Below are 18,239 nucleotides of genomic sequence, written 5' to 3' on the forward strand. Positions count from 1 at the left end.
CATATTAAAAAAACTAATTAAAGTGCCAAAAAGGTTGATCATATTGGTAGTTCATAGACATAGTTGAATTAGCCACTTTAAATATATTAGAGTTAATATCAGCAACAACTTTAGGACACAAAGGAAGTAGTCATGCATCCCTAATAATACTTTCCTCTCTTGTTTCCATTATTAATTTCCTTTAATAAACTTAATTACATAGAAATATTTTTCTTGAATATGTGTTAAGTAATTGAAGCAACGCCGCAACAACTAAAAGCTTTTGCAGATGATAAATAACAATGGCCAGGGAAATTAGGGTAAAAAAAGCTTTGCTTTTTTCCCTTCTTGAAATAGAAGTCAGAATTACTGCAAATAGATATGAAATCAACGACCACGACGATGAAGTCCAAAAAAAAGACCCTTAATCACTCAATTAATTGCTCGAAAACTCAACGAATCCCAAGTACAAGTCACCTAGCTTCCATTTCCTAAGAATCTAGATTGGGTTTTGGAAAGATATTATATGAGCTATTGATTTTTATTCAATGTTTGATATTGCTCAAACTCTACATGGTAGAGTTCTTTTAGAACTCTAGAGGATCCAAACACTTTAGTATTCAACAAAAATGATTAAGGAAATTTTGTTGTTACAATAAAAATTAAAATCTATAGCGATATGATGAAAAAATTAGAGTATAATTTTACAAAAACAACCTTTGAATATATAGAAAGCTCCACCTAAGCTTGACATGTCATTTTTTTAAAAAAAAAAAGGTTTAACATAGATATAAATACATATAAGTAGGGGTGTGCAAAAATATCCGATCTGAAATATCCGATCCGAAAATCCGCCGATCCGATCCGAAATTTCGGATATCCGATCCGATTTTAAGATTTCGGATATTTCGGATCGGGTATCCGGAAAAAATTCCGGGTTTTCGGATCGGATACGGATCGGGATTTTTAAAAAATATCAACGAACCCGATCCGAAAATCCGGTGATCCGATCCGAAAACCCGGTATCCGATCCGAAAACCCGATGATCCGATCCGAAAAGTTCGGATATCCGAAATTTTCGGATCGGCTCGGATTCGATATCCGACATTGAACACCCCTACATATAAGGTGTTTTTATAAGTGAAGATTACACTCTGATTTAAAAAAAAAAAACCTAAATTATTCATATGTAAACTGAATATATCTTTTGCTACATAATTTACAATATTATATTTTTTTTACCATTGAGAATGTTTGAAATATATTTCGAAATAAGTTCCATATACAGTATAATTTTACATATTATGAAAATATATTTATTTATATGAACAATAACGTATCATTTATTATTTGTTTTAAATATATATAAAATTAACTATAACAATAGCAATTATGCTTTTCAAAATCATAGTTTTAAAAATTGAGTTATATAAAGATAAAAAAAATACAAAAATATCATATTAAACCTATAGCATACCATGATGACATTACATGAAAAATCAAACGAAAGTTTGTCAACGATGTTGCAGAGATATTATGCAATTGACTAATTATTATATTCCTAGAATATTTGTTGTATAAATAATTATTTATGTTTTTATTTTTCATATATCTATATGTCACATCTTATTCTTTTCTTAATGAACTTAATTTTACTAAAACTAAAACTTTATTCTTTTCTCAATGGTTATCAGAAAAAGAAAGAAAATCACATAATTTGCACATATACACATCAACCATTTTTATTTAGGACCAATGTATCATTTGTAAATGGTAGGTTTGAGCACTAAAGTTGCACTACATACCAATCATTGTGGAATTGAAAACCATTCATGGATCAAAACTGTCGTAGTTCGGTCTATGTATGACCATAAATGGCCAATTCGATTAGGGAAGAAAATGAAGTAGATTATGAATAACCCACCTTTAGAATTAAATAAATCTATTGGAAATGAGTTAATCACTCCAATTAGTGATAGAAATGGGGTTAGGATAATCACCTTAATTAGTTATTAAAGGAAGGAAACATAACCACCTCAATCATTGATCAAAATGAAGGTTAGGAAATAATCACCCTAATTAGTGATTATTCAAGATTTAAGATGATTACCCTAATTAGTTATTAATTAATATCTAAGATAATCATCATAATTAGTGATTAAATATAATGAAACAACAGGAGGTGAGAAGATTTATTGCTTCACATAACATTAAGTTGTTTAGCCTCTTAGAAACTCGGGTTAAAACTCCAAACTTAGGTGTAGTCTATCTGAATATATGCCAAGGATGGTGTTTTACCCATAAAAATAGTTGTCATGCAAATGGGAGGATAATGATTGGTTGGTGCCCATTAGCCTTCTTTGTGGATATCATTCATATGAACAGCCAATTCATTCATTATTTTATCAAACCTAGGAATGGTGGTGGCTTTGAATGTACCTTTGTTTATGGGTTTAATGACCCAAGTAGTAGAAATGAGTTATGGAGTGGGATGAAGAATATTGCAGGTCACAGGAAGGCTCCCTGGATCCTAATGGGGGATTTCAATGCTCTTAGTGAGGTTGAAGATAGAATTGGTACAACTGTGAGGAACTCAGAGGTGGCTCCTATGAGAGAGTGTTTATTGACCTGTGAGCTAGTGGATGTGAAGGCTTCAGGAAGGCATTTCACTTGGAACAATAAACAGGAAGGAAATGCCAGGGTGTTCTCCAGAATTGATAGAGTGATTGCAACTCATGACTGGGTGGATAAATATGATATGGCTGAAGCATCATTTTTACCTGAAGGTAATTATGACCACACACCTATTCTGCTATGTGTGTATCCAGATGAAACACAGAAAAGACCATTTAAGTTCCATAACATGTGGTGCAACCATCAATCACTATTGACTACAGTGAAACAAGCATGGGAAGGGACTGTTCAGGGTAGTGCAATGTATAGAGTTTGTGTAAAACTGAAAAAGGTTAAGGCTGCTTTAAGAATCATGAGCAAGGAGGGGTTTGGTGATGTGGAAGCTGCTGTGATTAAAGCTCTACATGAGCTGAATGTAGCCCAAGATTTGCTTCATAGAAACTCTGATGACTGTGGCTATGGGAAAAATGAGAAGGAGGGCCAGTTAGCTTTGAATAGGGCTAAGAAGAATCAATTTGCTCTGCTGCAACAACAAGCCAAGATTAATTGGCTCAGGTGTGGTGATGAGAATACCAGAGTCTTCTATCAAGCAATTAAGCAAAGAAGGACTCAAAATAAAATTCATGCCATTAATAGAAGTGATGGCACATGGGTGAACAATAAGAGGGATGTGGAACTAGCTTTTCTGGAGTACTATGAAAATTTATTTGCTAGAAAAGAGCATAGGCAGCAGGTACTAGAAGCCCTTATTGACAAAGGGAACAAGCTTACAACAAGCCATGTCCAGATTCTTAGCAGAGAGTTTACAAGAGAAGATGTTAAGAGGGTTATCTTTAGTATACCGGATGAGAAGGCCCCTGGGGCAGATGGTTTTAACAATAAATTTTTCAAGCACTGTTGGAAGATTGTAGGAGATGACATTACCGCAGCAGTCCTTGATTTCCTTAGTACAGGCCAACTTCTAAAGGTAATCAATGTGACAACACTCACAATGATCCCAAAGGTGAAATGTCCAGAGAGTGTGGTTGAATTCAGGCCAATAGCCTGCTGCACAATACTTTATAAGTGCATCACTAAATTGCTTAGTGAAAGGCTTAATCTGATCTTACCTGAGGTGGTGTCTTGTAAGTAAGGTGTTTTTGTTGCATGAAGGAGCATCCTTCATAACATTCTTATCTGCCAGGACCTTGTGAAACTTTATAACAGGAAGACTACTAGGGCTAGTTGCATGATGAAGTTGGACTTAAAGAAAGCTTATGACATGATTAGCTGGGACTTTATCAGACAAATGCTTACTGGAGTAGGATTCCCTAGTGGTTTTGTGGACAAAAGCATGCTTTGCATCACAACTCCCATGTTTTTAATCATGATAAATGGGTCCATGTGTGGCTTTTTCAAGGCTCAGAGAGGGTTGAGACAGGGAGATCCCATGTCTCCTCTAATTTTTGCTCTCTATATGGATTACCTGGATAGAATCCTAAGCTATGTTAGTGAACAACAGGGGTTCAAATTCCATAGCATGTGCAAAGAGCTCAAGTTGACACACTTGAGCTTTGCTGATGACCTATTACTTTTCTGTCATGGAGACTTCAGGTCAATTTACACACTTCTTCAAGGTGTTCAGATGTTTTCTAATGCTTCTGGGTTAGAGGTGAATAAGAACAAGTCTGAAGTGTATTATGATGGGATGGATGCTAATGAGATTCAAAGGGTGACAGATGTCAATGGTTTCTCTACTGGCTCTCTGCCCTTTAAATACTTAGGGGTTACAATTTCTCCACTTAAAATGAAGCAGAGAGATTGTGTGGAGTTGATTAGCAAAATGGTGGGGAGAATTCGTGTGTGGAGTTCAAGAAATCTTTCTTTTGCTGCACGCAGCCAACTTGTGAAGAGTGTCCTAATGAGTATTCATGTGTATTGGGGTCAATTATTCCTATTCCCTAAGAATGTGTTACAAGAGATCAATAGCATCTGCAGGAATTTTCTATGGACTGGTTCATACAACAATAGCAAGCCAGGTGCTGTGGGATGGGAGGATCTTTGCAAGGAGAAGAAAGTTGGAGGGTTAGGTTTTAGAGACATCCATCTGTGGAATTTGGTTGTTGTGAGTAAGTTGGCATGGTGGGTGGCGCAAAAGAAAGATAATTTGTGGGTTAAGTGGGTGAGCAGTATCTATATTAAAGAGGCATCATGGGATACCTATGTGGCTCCTATTACAGCTAGTTGGGCATGAAAGCACATCTGTAGAGCTAAAAATGATCTACATGATAAACTGGGGGGTAGACAATGGCTCAGTTGTACCTCTTTTAGTATTAAGAAGTATTATAATGAAATTCACATCACTACAACACATCAGCAATGGAGCTATTGTGTTTGGAACAGACTTTCTATTCCTAACCACATATTCATCATGTGGATGGCTGTGAGGGAGAGGCTTAAAACCAGTGTTAGACTCAAAAAGATGGGCATTAGTGATAATGAGAATTGCCAAATCTGTGCTCAACATATTGAAAACACTGCACATTTATTTTTTGGATGCGAGTTTAGTGACAGATGCATCAGACAGGTTGCAGCATGGCTTGGAATTGGATGGAATGCTAGGAACTTACCACAGACCTGCGGGTGGATTCGTAGCAGATACAGAGGGTCCAGATTCAGGAGGCAGGTGGTTATGGCAGCTATTGCAGCAACTATTTATCTGATTTGGTGCAATAGGAACAAAGCTTTCTGGGAGAATATTGTTAATTCTGTTGATAGTACACTTAAACACATTAAGTTCATTGTAAAAAAATAGGGATGTGCAGCTTATAGGAAGAAAAGTTAAAGAAGTGGATAGGAAGTGGATTGAGGAATTGTAATTAGCTGGGAATGTCCAGTTAGTTTGTGGGGGTAGCTGCTCTGCTACTCCGTTAGGTGTATTGGTTGCTTGGTTAATTTTACTACTTGTTTACCAAAAAAAAAAATCACCTTAATTAGTGATTGAATGTGAGTTGAAATAATCACCTTAATTAGTGATTAAATGTGAACAAAGTAATCACCTTAATTAGTGATTGAATGGGAGTTGAAATAATCACCTTAATTAGTGAAACTTAGGATTTTTCAAAAGAGGTCTTTTCTAACAAAAAAAATATTCGCTTCCTAATTGAAGGCTTTTGGATGGATGAGAAATAATCTTAATTGAAAATTATTAAGTTATTTTTAGCAAGATGATAAATTTGACATGGAATTTGCAGATATGTTTAGCTAATCGGTATTAGGCCATTTAAAGCAAGACATGTGAAACGTCCTAAAATTAATTAGGAGATCATAATTACTTTTCTAATTATGCCAAATTATATAATTGATCCATTTGAAGATTATGGAGAACAATTTTGAAAATGTTAGATGGTTTATCATACAATTTAACTTAGTTAGATTTAACATAGTATAGTATTGGTTCATTTAATTCATATACTATGATATATTAGGCCCAACATGCAATATTTGTAACATTGGTTGCTCATTTTATTCAAAAAGAATTGCAGAATTATTTATGATAATTATGCATAAACATCTCCATATTTTTCATTAATTTAGTGATGTAATAACTATTTACAAAGAAAATTATCATTACAACAATATGTAAAAATTCTATTATCTATACAAGTCTTCAATCTTGATCTTTACCATGATGCTCCTTGATCTTCATCTCCTTGAATGGACTTTGGAATTCATGCTTATTTGTAAACTTGTGAAAGTTAAAGATTAATTAACTTACTTAATTTGATTTTATATGATGATTTTTATTGATTTTTCTTTACTTAATCAAAATGAATCATTTTGAGAGAAACTTAAAATTTAATGGCGTTTAATTAACATTTTCGTAACAAAATAAAACATTTTTTTATTAAATTTGATTTGATCACGTTATTTCATTTTCCAGATTGCACTTTTGTCTATGACTTATAAAATTCATAACTTTTTAGAGCGTTAAATTGAAAAAGTGATATGCCTATGGATAGGTCAGTGAGTTATTTATGTTGTGTCAAAATTTTACGAGGTTTTAGTGATAACTCGAATTATGGTGAATTTCATACTAAAACCGGGGAAAATAGGATCCTTATCCAATTTGCTCTTTGAAACCTAACTTCTTGAACTTGGTTTGAAGTGAATTTTGGTATGAATTCTAGACATATTGAAGGACTAGACTGTAAATTTTAACCTAAATCAGACATTTTTAAGACCCTTTTTATTTAGGAAAAATTATTTTAAATAAGTCAACCTTTGCGTCGTCTTCCAATTTCAAGTCTAACTTTTGATTATTCCTAGTCAAGTCAACTTTATAGCACCATTAACTTTAAGTAGGTTAAATGACCGATAACCTCATATACTGGTAAATAAAAAGTTTGACTTTAAACAAACCCTTTGACCCACCCATTAACCCACTAAAAACTGAACCACCCACCCCAGCAAATATCCCTTCCTCGCCCTCTCCCTACCCCTGTCCCACCCCCTGCAAACACCCCTCCCGAACCCCCACTCTTCTTGCGACCTCCCCTACCCCTTGCGAACACCTCCTATGCCCCCCTCTCTCTTCTATTTCTCCTCTCTCTCTTTCTCTTTCCCTGTCGCCTTCACCGAGCGAGGTTAGTGATGGGTTCCTGCGACCTCTCCCACCCCCTGGGAGCCTAATGGTTGGTTTCAGTGGGGTTGTTGGGCGACAGGGCTTTGGAATGGGACGAAGGGATATCATAGGGGAATGGGTGAGGGAGGCGAGGGGTAGGGTGGGAAGGGGAGGGGATGACAGCCTGCGGTGGCTGCGTGGGCTTGGTAAAGTTACGGGGGGTATGGGTGGGAACGCAACTAGCAGGGGAAGGGAGGGGATGGGTGGGGTGGGGGTGTTGTTGGTGGAAACACAACAGGAGCAAAGGAAGGATGGGGGTGGGGGTGTTGTTGGTGGAAACGCAACAGGGGCGGGGAAGGGGTGGAGTGGGGTGGGGGGATGCTGCTAGTAGGGATGCAAAGTCAAGGGAGGGGAGAGGTGGGGGTGGGGCTGCAGGGGGTATGGGTAGGAGGGGAGGGTTGGGGTGGGGCTGTGGGGGGTATGGGTAGGAGGGGTAGGGGTGGGGTTTACTATTGTTAGGGATGTAGGGGACACGGGAGGGGTGGTCTTAAGGGAGGGGGAAGAGAAAGATGATAGGAGAAGGAGGGGAGTAGATAGAAAATAAAACCAAAAAAAATAGCAAATCAATCATATGGCGACACACAACACATGTAACCTACTAAACAAGTCACAAATGGTTTAAAACTCAATAGAAGAAAATAACCCTACAAGCCTAACTCAATCAGGGATAATCAAAAGGTAGACTTAAAATGAGAAGACCGTATAAAGGTTGACTTAATGAAAGTAATTTTTCCTTTTATTTATTTTCTTAACTGAAGAGAAAATCAGTGTTCTGGAATTTATTGATTTACATGAACAATTTTGTAAAAATGAGATAAAATTGTATAAAATTTATATGAACATGATTTTTATGTTTTTGTAAATCTACTGATTTCTACTTTAAAGTTTATGTTTTTATTTTACCTAAATGAATTTAGTATGAACTTTATGGAAAGAACAAGCTTATGTGGTACTGGACGAAATAAGTTTTTCACAACCATTTTCTATAATTTTTAATTAACTGTACAATTTCTTTTTTATAAATTCCAAATCCCAGTTGGTGGAAACATCTTTAACGTCATAGGAAAAATATTACATACTAAAAACAATATATATAATACAGACGAAAAAATGAAATAAAGTACAAAATTAAAAATAATTATAATTACAACATCAAATTTTATTTTTATGGAGTTGTTTATGCACAACTTTACTTAGATTTTTTTTCAAAAACACAGTTTTGGTGATGAATAACAACTTGATTAAGAAAAATCACATAAACATATTGTTTCCTAAGAGTCTCCCCGTCAGAGTTGACTGTTATAGGTGGGATGATTTAAGTTGGGGAATCTATTAAGACTTATACGTACCCAAATTACTCCAAAAAATTTTAAAAAATGATAAGAAGAAACAAACAAAAAGTTACTAGATGGTTAAGCAAGATTAAGAAAAATAACAAAAACTTAAACTTTACCTTTCTATCTCAATGATTCACTTTCTTCTGCAAAGTTTTGCTACTTATTATTGTGATTTTCTTATTTTTAAGTGAGTTTCTAAGTTTACTTAATTACTAATTAAAATCCTTTTTTGTGTTTTTGTTTGATGAACTATATATACTAGTTACTTTTCTAACTTTTTCTTTCTTTTTCTTGAATGAGATTTTTCTTAGAGGATGGAAGTAAAGAAGATGAGAGTAGTACTGAAATTGTGAGAAATTAAGTTGTGTGGGAAATTGTTGATTGAAGTTGTTTTTGTGAGTGGGAAGTTATTGATCTAGTAAAAATAAAAGGGGGGTTATTTATAGGAAAAACAAGTGATGAAGGTGTACAAGAAATGGTATCGATTGATCGACATGCTATCTTAATCCTCAATTGTTGAATTTTAGGTTTTATTATTTTCCTAAAACTACTTCCATTTAGACATTAAAATATTTTAGTGCATGATTAGGAAAAAGATTGTATCACGAGTGGATACTGTAAAGTATTGTAAATTCTAGATATTCGATTATTTGCTCTCTATAAGAGGATAGAAATGAAGGTGTACAAGAAATGGTATATTACTACATTATTCCAAAATCAAAAGAACGCTTTAAAGGAGATAATCAAGTAGTTATAAGAGTGCTTCAAGTGCATTACACTTGCCCTTGGACTATCCAAACTTTAATTGATGACATTCGACATCTGCTTCGTCGGTTTAGATTCTATACCATTTAGCATATTTTTCGGGAAGCTAATCGGATAGCAGATATTCTATCAAAAAAGGTCACAATAGTTATGATGCTTCGGTTGACGTGGATATTTCTACGGAACCTTTGTTAAATAAATTAGTTCTTATTTATTCGTTCGGAATCTCCCTTGCGAAAAGGGTGTCCTAACTTTCATTATGTACAAAAAAAAAGAAGAACGATTAGGTTGCTTCAAACAGGGGCGTATCCAGAGGGCCTACTCGAGCCTTAGCCCACCTCATCCTAGATGCACTAAGGGCCTATTCTCTTCAGCATAAACAGCTAAACTGAACTGAAATGAGCTGAGCTGAACTGAACTGAACTGAACTAAGCTGAACTAAATTAAACTGAACTGAAGTAAATTGAATTGAATTAAATTTAATGTAATAAATATATAAATAATATTTAAACAATAATAATATGAATATTAAATAATAATTTAATAATAATAATTAATGATAATAATGATAATTAATAATAATTATTTTATATTATTTGTATTAATATATTAATACTTGATGATGATTATATAATAACAATAATATATAAGAAGTAAATTAATATTACTATTTTAATAATTAGATTTAATAATATAATAATATTTAGTAATAAAAATATGATTGGGTCGGACCGCGCAAAATTACATCATAAACCATTTTGACGCGATTTGATTGGTTTATGGGCTAAAAATGCCGGTTTATTTGTGTTTTTGACCTAAACCATGTTCCTTTTAATAATAATAGTAATAATAATGAGTAAAGCTATAATAAACAAAATGATATATAGAAATAATAATAATAATAATAATAATAATAATAATAATAATAATAATAATAATAATAAATAATACTTAATAATAATGATATAAAAATAAATAATAATAATAATAATAATAATAATAATAATAATAATAATAATAATAATAATAAGAGTAATTAGTAAAATAAATTAGACCAACATAATAATAATATTTAACAAAATGGTTATAAAAGAATGGAGTTGAACTAAGCTGAACTGAACTAAACGGAACTAAACTGAACTAAACTGAACTGAGCTGAATTGAACTGAACTGGAAATAAGCTGGGGAGAACAGGCCCTACTACACCATTCAAGTAGTGCAGCATAGCGCAATTGGTTACTACATTTAATGCACCATTCAAGTAGTGCACGATTCGAACCCCTGTGGGTCCTAAAATGCAAAACCACTCTCCTTCTAAATCTTAGCTGCCTTTTCATCTTTCATTTATTTTTATTTTTAGCTTTTTATTCATGAAATTTATAATAAGGTACACCAATTAATTTATTGTATCTTTTAGTTAGTTCAATACTCCCAAGTCCCAGTACACAAAAAAATAGACTGTAATTAGTAATATCATCACCATAAAATTCTTTCTTTTTCGATATTAGTTGAATTCTTCATTTGAACATAATTTGACCTTAACATATATTTTTTCTAAATTTAGACATGAACTTAATTTTACATCCTCTATTTTTAATTATTTGAAACACTTTTAATCGTTCAAATAAGTTATAACACTTTGGATCATACTTGCACACACAATATTGACCACTTATATGAGAAAATAAATCAGAAAGCATCTTAATTAATATTAATTATTATATATATATATATATATATATATTATATATATATATATATATATATATATATATGTGTGTGTGTGTGTGCGCGCGCGCGCGCGCGCGGACATTTTAGGACAAGTTTAATACATAAATACTACAAAAGATAAAGCATTATAACTAATAAAATAATACGTAAAAAGAACATCCATACCAAGAATCCTTGTAACCGATGGTATGGATTCCTATATCTCATATGGGAGACCAATGTTCAAATCTTGGTGGAAGCAAAAATTTTAATATTGTTGGGGGAGAGAGGGGATTGGAGTTTGTTGAACTTCTATGTTAGTGGCCCTATACGAAGGTAGCCTAGAGAAAATTCATCTTACCACGAAGTTAAAAAAAAAAAAAAAAAAAAGTAAAAGGAACATTAGCAAATTTGATTTGACTCGAGATGAACTTATACACATTACCAAATTTGATTTGGCCCATTTAATGATTTTTTTTCTAAATTCGCCCCTGGCTTCAAAACCAGCCAAATTAATTATTATGGTAGTACATAATGTCAACAACGTGACGTTATTCTTTTTTTTTTTCCCCTGGTAGATTATAGAGTATTCACTTATGTTAATTTATAATCAATTCACTTATAGGATATTTGGATTAATGGTTAAACCACTCTACAAAGCCAACCCAAAAATACAAACATTACAGACACCCCTTGATATAAACTTCACCATTTTTGATGAATTTACAAAATGTGCACCATATATGTGAAAAAGAAATTGGTGCAACCAACATTAGATATATGACACTTCAATCAGATTCATAATTTAGTAGTTTTGGACTCTATTCACGGCTGAAACTTTGGGGGTGTTAAATGTGATCGGCCTTCTTTCAACAGAGCTTATGAGAAGCCTCAACCAGTCAAAAAATATATACTTGGATTCCCTGATTCACAAGATTTTGGAAAAAATTGGGTTTTCTACCAAATCTTTAGCAGAAGGCCGCCTTATTGGATCTGGATCCACCATGACCTGTCACGTCATACGCAAATTGTCAACATTGGAAGTAACAACACATAAGCATGTGAAACATATGGTAATCAATCATATGAAATGATAAGCATCTACCCCCTCCATCCCTTAATAGATTTTCCACTATTTCAATACAAGTTTGTCAATACACGTTTTGTATCGTTGATATCTTTAGTTACATATTTGTAAAAGTTATAAAAGTTTGATTTTCCAAATGTAAACAAATGAGATGAATCAAACAAGACTCTATAGGACTATGTTTTACCTTGTATTTTGGTAATTCTTTTTGAGGATTTTTTTTCCTATGAATAGTGCTCCAAATTAAAAACGTGAAATCTATTAAGGGACAGAGGGAATATATGAGAGATATCTAACAAAGTTTAAGTGTGCCAGATAGTGTTTGTGTAGTAACATATAGTGTTTTTATTGTTTTGTGTTTGCAAAGTAGCAAAATCAGAGAAAAACATCATAAACTCTGACAAAAGCTATACGTTTACATACATACACTATTTGTTACATATATACACTTTGCTAGATGCATCTCTCAGATGAATGTTTATCATTTCTCATCAATCACTTGGTAAAAATGTACAAGGATCAAATAAATCCATATTTCCAATTGTTCTCTCTCTCTCTTTCTATGATTTTGAATTATTTCGAAATATTCATTGTCCTTGCTTGCCATCCACTAAGTGGCCGCTTTGGTTGGTTGACATAATATTATGCAACTTCCTCAGAAGGAGAAAATTGTGGAGTTATTTGGTTCATGGACACACAAATTCTTAAAAAGTTCTATATCCCATTAATTATGAAAGTTTCTTTACTAATCCCTCCTAGAAAAGTGAGACTTTTCACAAGTAATCAACCAAACAGTTTTAGCACTTCCCTTGGGAAAACAAATTCCTATTTCCAACCAAAAGACTACTAAAAGACTTTTCACAAAAGATAATCAACCAAACAGTTTTAACACTCTAGGAAATGCAAATTCCTTATTTCAACCAAACAACTACTAAATACATTGCAGTCCAAGAAAACAAATAGGGTGATCAGTTCAACCAGATAGAAGTGAACCATAAAAGGCAGGAATTAAGAAACATGGTAATAAAAGCTTTATCAATGCATTCACCCCCGTGTGGTAGGCGATAATAAATAACGACAATAGTAATGACTTTTGATGCAATTTTTGTAAGGCAAATCTCAAATCAATGTTTCGGATAATGATTGTCCACCCCTAAAACATCTATTTTCTTCATAAATATTAATCATCATCCATTGCCACCTTCCCACTTTGGAAGATGGTATTAAGTGGTAATCTAATGAAGAGAAATGGGTGTGGACTTATCACTCATTATCATGGACATTGACATGGTTTTTCTTACAAAATTACACTATAATCATTAGCATTATCAACATTTACTACCGACTATCCAACAGGCCACCACAGAAAATATATCATACCTTGAGTAACTTCTGTAATTGCACGGAATTGCTTGGAAGCAGAGGTAGTTTCCCCTCCCTCAAACGCTGATGACCTGCATCTGGCAATGATGACCCTCGCAAAAGCTCATATATGGAAACCCCCAGCGAAAAAATATCAACTTTGTCAAGATGATCATACTTCTCGTTCAAAATTTCTTGAGGCATATAGCGTGCATCACCTTCTTCAATCGGAAGACTTTTATCTAGCAGTGTGGCGCAACCAAAGTCCCCAAGCTTGTACACACCGTTCCTGACATATATGTTCTCTGGCTTTACATCTAGATGAGCAATGCCTCTTCCATGTATATATTCCAATGCTCTGCCGATCTGCAAACATAAATTGTAAGATCACAGAGGGAATAATCATACTATATCTTTCCCCCCGGCTAAAGAATGGAAAGATATAACTCTTGTACAAAAAACGAATGCAAAGAGCAAGAGATAAAAGTATCATATATAAAACCTGAAACACACATTAGACTGAGTTTTTAGCAAGAAGCTGTGTGCACCATTGCAAAAGAAAATGGCATTTTCAAAGTTTACTTTTGCTATAAGATAGAAATTGTTTGTACACCATTTCATCATGGAAAAATACCAATATCGGTCCCAACAAAGCAAACATATCATGTTCAATTACTCATCAATCTAACCTAAACCATCATTGTGAAGATAAGTTTGTAATATAGGCTACCTGGCAGAAAGCCACCAAAACTTCTTCTTCGGTAAGTGAGCAAGATGAATTGTAGGTGGAAAGGCTATGATCACAAAGCTCCATTTGTATGTATAGTTGCTCATATTCAAACCAAGAAGTGTGATAGGCTACTATGTTTTGATGGAAACCTGCACCAAGTTCAATAAGATTTTAGACCATTTATTGATGCCACGATAAAGAAAATCGCTACCAACTTTGAGAAAGATTTTTACAAACCTAAAGCTGCCAGTGCCTGAACTTCCATCAGAGCTTTCCTTCTGAGTAGTCAGTTAAAAGAATCAGTTGCTAGTTAACAAAGATAGATAATCAGTTAAGTGAGTAATTAGAAGTTAATGGACAACAAAGTTTACCTTTCCGTGTCTTGGCACAATTGTCTAGTGCTGTGTTTTACAGCATACATGCAACCATCAATTCTCTTCAAGACCTTATAAACACGGCTAAAGTTCCCATTTCCAATTTGCTGAGAACAAGGAAAATATTCAGTTTCTTTTGAAGCTTATATTCATTTCCATATATTCTTATAGCTGCTTGCAATACCTCAATTTCTTGGAAGTCTGTACGATAACGTGACATGCTGTCAGCACCGGTCAATGCAGAAAGATAACCTGAATGAAGCCACACAGAATTCGATGTCATTTTCCCAACAAATAAGCACCACTGAACCAAGCAAACCTCCCCATTCCAAAAGAATAGCCAGAAACAAGTGAGTGAACCTCCAGGGAATAAAAGTAACAAGGAAGGTAGGATGTTATCTTGCAACCAAAGAATCAACCAAAGAATCAACCAAAGAGGCAACAAAAGGCAAAACCTGAGCATTTTGTTCTCCAACTTTCAAAAGGATCCACATCCGTTTCAACAGCATCTTTTGTAAAAGGGTTCTTTAAACAGGGTGGTGGCATAACACGGCAGCGCAAAGCAATTGCTGACTGTGGGACATAACTGGAACCTTTCCCTAATACAGTAGGTGTGGTTTTTCCAGTCTTGTTTTCATTCGTGTAAGGAGTATCTTTTGAAGATTCCACTGTCTGCTGATTATCCATCATAGAAGCTGGAGATGTTACAAAGCTGCCATCTGTGGATATCATGAAAAGTTCAGCAATGAAGGTACAAAAAGAGTTACAAAGTTTGCCTATGATTTGTTAGAAATGAAGCTAAATGGAGCATAAGAAACAAGATATCAAGTAAAATCAACATATAAGCCGTAAAATTTCCAACCAAAATTCCCGAGAAAACCAAACTTATACCAGGGTAGATTCACATAAGTGTAGACAACACAATTTATTAGATGAGAGAGTAACAATAACCCCATCGATTGTTCTCCATTTTGACGCAAAAGGACTATGCAAGCACATGTTCCAAAAACATCGATGATGCTTATAATGCTTGGTTCAGTGGTGCTTATTTGTTTTTGGAAAATGACATTGAATGCTTGGTTTATAAGCACCAGTGAACCAAGCAAACCTCCCTACCTATTGATGATGCTTATAAACCCACGAAAATCTTAAGAAAAAGATCGGATCTTGTGGAAGTTCTTGAACACTAAACTCGATGCAAACTGAAATCTATAGAGCCAATGAACAATCTAGAAATATTTTTGTGTTTTATGATTATGAATGCACGAAAATTAAAGGATAGATTGATCCTTAAAGTCTCGGTTCAAGGTGGAAAGTTGCGGTCTAGGCACAATCTCATCTCAAAGTCTAGGTTTGAGTTTTGTGGTTAGCTAACATACGAAAGTCTATCAATGAGCACTCTAATTCCATAAATTCCAAAACTGATTTTACCAATGATAAACGAAAGCCTTATAAAGGCTTTTACATCCTGAGTAAACTAAGACTTCTAACTAGATTAAAAAAAAGTAAAACTTATCCCAAGTAGAATAGTAAATCCCTCTAAGCAAAAGACTACCATCTACTACTAGAATTCTAACTGAACTATAATTCTAATCCAATTAGGAATCCTAATCCAACTAGGACTTGGACTTCTTAATGAACTAGAATTAGGATTACAACTTTACTCCTATTAGAACTAGGAGTTATAATCCTAATAAAACTAAGATTACACGAGTCCAACTCTACTAGAACTAGGGAAACTATACAAGTCCTAACAGAACTAGGACTTTACAAAGGATATGGAACCATGATTGATTTCACATCAAACATAAAACTAGAGAGAGTCAAGCAGACATCCACAATGTTAAAAACTCTGAGGAAACGCCAACAATCACCATAGCCATGCAATTATTACAATAATGTGCAATACAGATCATAACTTTGAGGAGGATGAAGTTCCAGACACAGGATTATATCCCTTGAACAATCGAGACTAGAAGAGTTTATTTCCAAAAGCCACATGCACTTTCTAAAAAGAGAAGTGACAGGGAAGGAATGGAGCAGGTCATCCTAGATACCATCGCAATTATAGTAAAATGATCGGGCATATTCGAAATGTAATTAGCTTGGGACAGCCTCAAAGATTATAATAGGGGTCACAGCCACGCTAGCAATAAAAATTACATGCTTCACTGCTATTGCCAAGTTATAAACTCCATCATGAACTACTATCAAGCTAAAATAACAGGTTTTAAAAGCCCAATTTCATGAAAAAACATTAGTGAGTGCAATATACTAAACTAGCTGAATAGCGCAATCACCTTGCTTAAATCTTTTACTCTTAACCATCTTCAACTTCTCCGGCGAAGATGGGCAAGAAATACATTCCTACAAAACAAAACAGAAATGCACAAATTTACATCACAAATTAAACCAAAAGAAAACCATAAATTTGCTAAGAAATGCCAAGTAATTATCCTCACCTTGTCATCTAGATTGTTGAGAAAATTTTGACATTCCGGGGTAATGTAGTCAGGTGTGCTGCAAACATTTTCCCCAACAATTAAAAACAGCTATGTAGTCGAGCAACTTCAAATCAGCAAAATTACTCAAAAAAAAAAAACATTTTATATTTGTCAATACTATATGAGGAAACAACTTTACACAAGTTAACAAAATAATGAAAATAGCTGGAACAATTCAGGCATTCAAGAACAACCCATAAAACCTAATTTAATAACCATCGAAAGTATCCATCAATTGATGCAAAATACACAAATGGGATTGATGAAAGCTGTAAACTTTGATAAAATTACTGATAAGTAGAGAGAATTAAAAGCAAAATACCAAAAGAAATCTTGACTAAGGATTTCGGAACAACCGACATCGGAGACATCGGCGTCAAGTTTGGAGAATTTGGGGAAGTGGGTATGGCGACAATCAGATTCGATATCCTTTTGAAGTCGAGAGGGTTTGCCATTGTTGATTGTGGATATGATTTGAGGTGGGTTTTTTTGGAACAGCTGATTTTGTTGTTGTTTTTGCTGCTGATTTTGTTGTTGTTGTTGCTGATTTTGACGATCGAGGAGAGAGACCTGGGTAAGAATAGGCTGTTTGAGAGGTCTAGTGAGTGAGAGTTTGAGTTGTTTTGGTTTGTTCTTCCTCTGCCCTCTCTTCATTTTGGGAATCTCAGTCTCTCTCTCACTCGGAAAATGAACACTGGGGATAATGAAAATAGTTTGAATTTGCGCGGGTTTCAATGGAGTGGAAGTGTAAGTGGTGACTGGTGAAAAACAGTGATGTGATTGGAGAAGTCAGGAGAGCTGGGAATTAAAGTAACGATGGTGTTGTATCACTTGTATGTTCATCGAACGGCTTGTGTTAATTTTAGGAACGATATGACTTATCTGAGGGGTCTCTAATTACGATGAATAATGATAAAACACTAATTGATACTAATATTAAAAGTGGGCATGGCCGGGCCAGCATGCGGCCCAGACCCACCCGATACGATTTGGGCCTGACCCGCCTCATTGTCCGCTACGTGGGATGCGGGGTTTGTCACGGTCAAGAAATTTCATTTCAGACTCGCACTGACACGAGTCCGCCTAGATGGGCC

General features: G+C 34.5%; 2 protein-coding genes across 2 annotated transcripts; one reads left to right on the forward strand and one right to left on the reverse strand.

Annotated features, from left to right (window-relative positions):
* Positions 1-5,029: 5,029 nt before the first annotated feature.
* LOC104899027 (uncharacterized) lies at positions 5,030-5,407 on the forward strand. The gene has a single exon (XM_010686167.1). It carries the CDS (start codon positions 5,030-5,032, stop codon positions 5,405-5,407), a length of 378 nt encoding a protein of 125 aa, XP_010684469.1.
* Positions 5,408-11,682: 6,275 nt separating this feature from the next.
* LOC104898957 (wee1-like protein kinase) lies at positions 11,683-17,975 on the reverse strand. Its single transcript, XM_010686099.4, has 10 exons — positions 17,468-17,975; positions 17,104-17,161; positions 16,942-17,008; positions 15,097-15,360; positions 14,826-14,893; positions 14,639-14,748; positions 14,505-14,545; positions 14,268-14,416; positions 13,556-13,903; positions 11,683-12,097 (listed from the first exon to the last, which is right to left on the reverse strand). Exons 1-10 carry the CDS (start codon positions 17,797-17,799, stop codon positions 12,017-12,019), a joined length of 1,518 nt encoding a protein of 505 aa, XP_010684401.1. The 5' UTR covers positions 17,800-17,975; the 3' UTR covers positions 11,683-12,016.
* Positions 17,976-18,239: the final 264 nt, after the last annotated feature.

The sequence above is a fragment of the Beta vulgaris genome, chromosome 7 (genome assembly GCF_026745355.1).
Source record: "Beta vulgaris subsp. vulgaris cultivar EL10 chromosome 7, EL10.2, whole genome shotgun sequence".
NCBI lineage: Eukaryota > Viridiplantae > Streptophyta > Magnoliopsida > Caryophyllales > Amaranthaceae > Beta > Beta vulgaris.

Excerpts from the sequence above, each read along its gene's own strand:
- LOC104899027 (XM_010686167.1), top strand. The coding sequence starts at position 5,030 with ATGGCTGTGAGGGAGAGGCTTAAAACCAGTGTTAGACTCAAAAAGATG.
- LOC104898957 (XM_010686099.4), bottom strand. The coding sequence starts at position 17,799 with ATGAAGAGAGGGCAGAGGAAGAACAAACCAAAACAACTCAAACTCTCA. Across the intron at positions 17,162-17,467 it reads CTTAGTCAAGATTTCTTTTG|CACACCTGACTACATTACCC; the intron begins GTATTTTGCTTT and ends AAATGTTTGCAG. Across the intron at positions 14,749-14,825 it reads CAGACTTCCAAGAAATTGAG|CAAATTGGAAATGGGAACTT; the intron begins GTATTGCAAGCA and ends CCTTGTTCTCAG.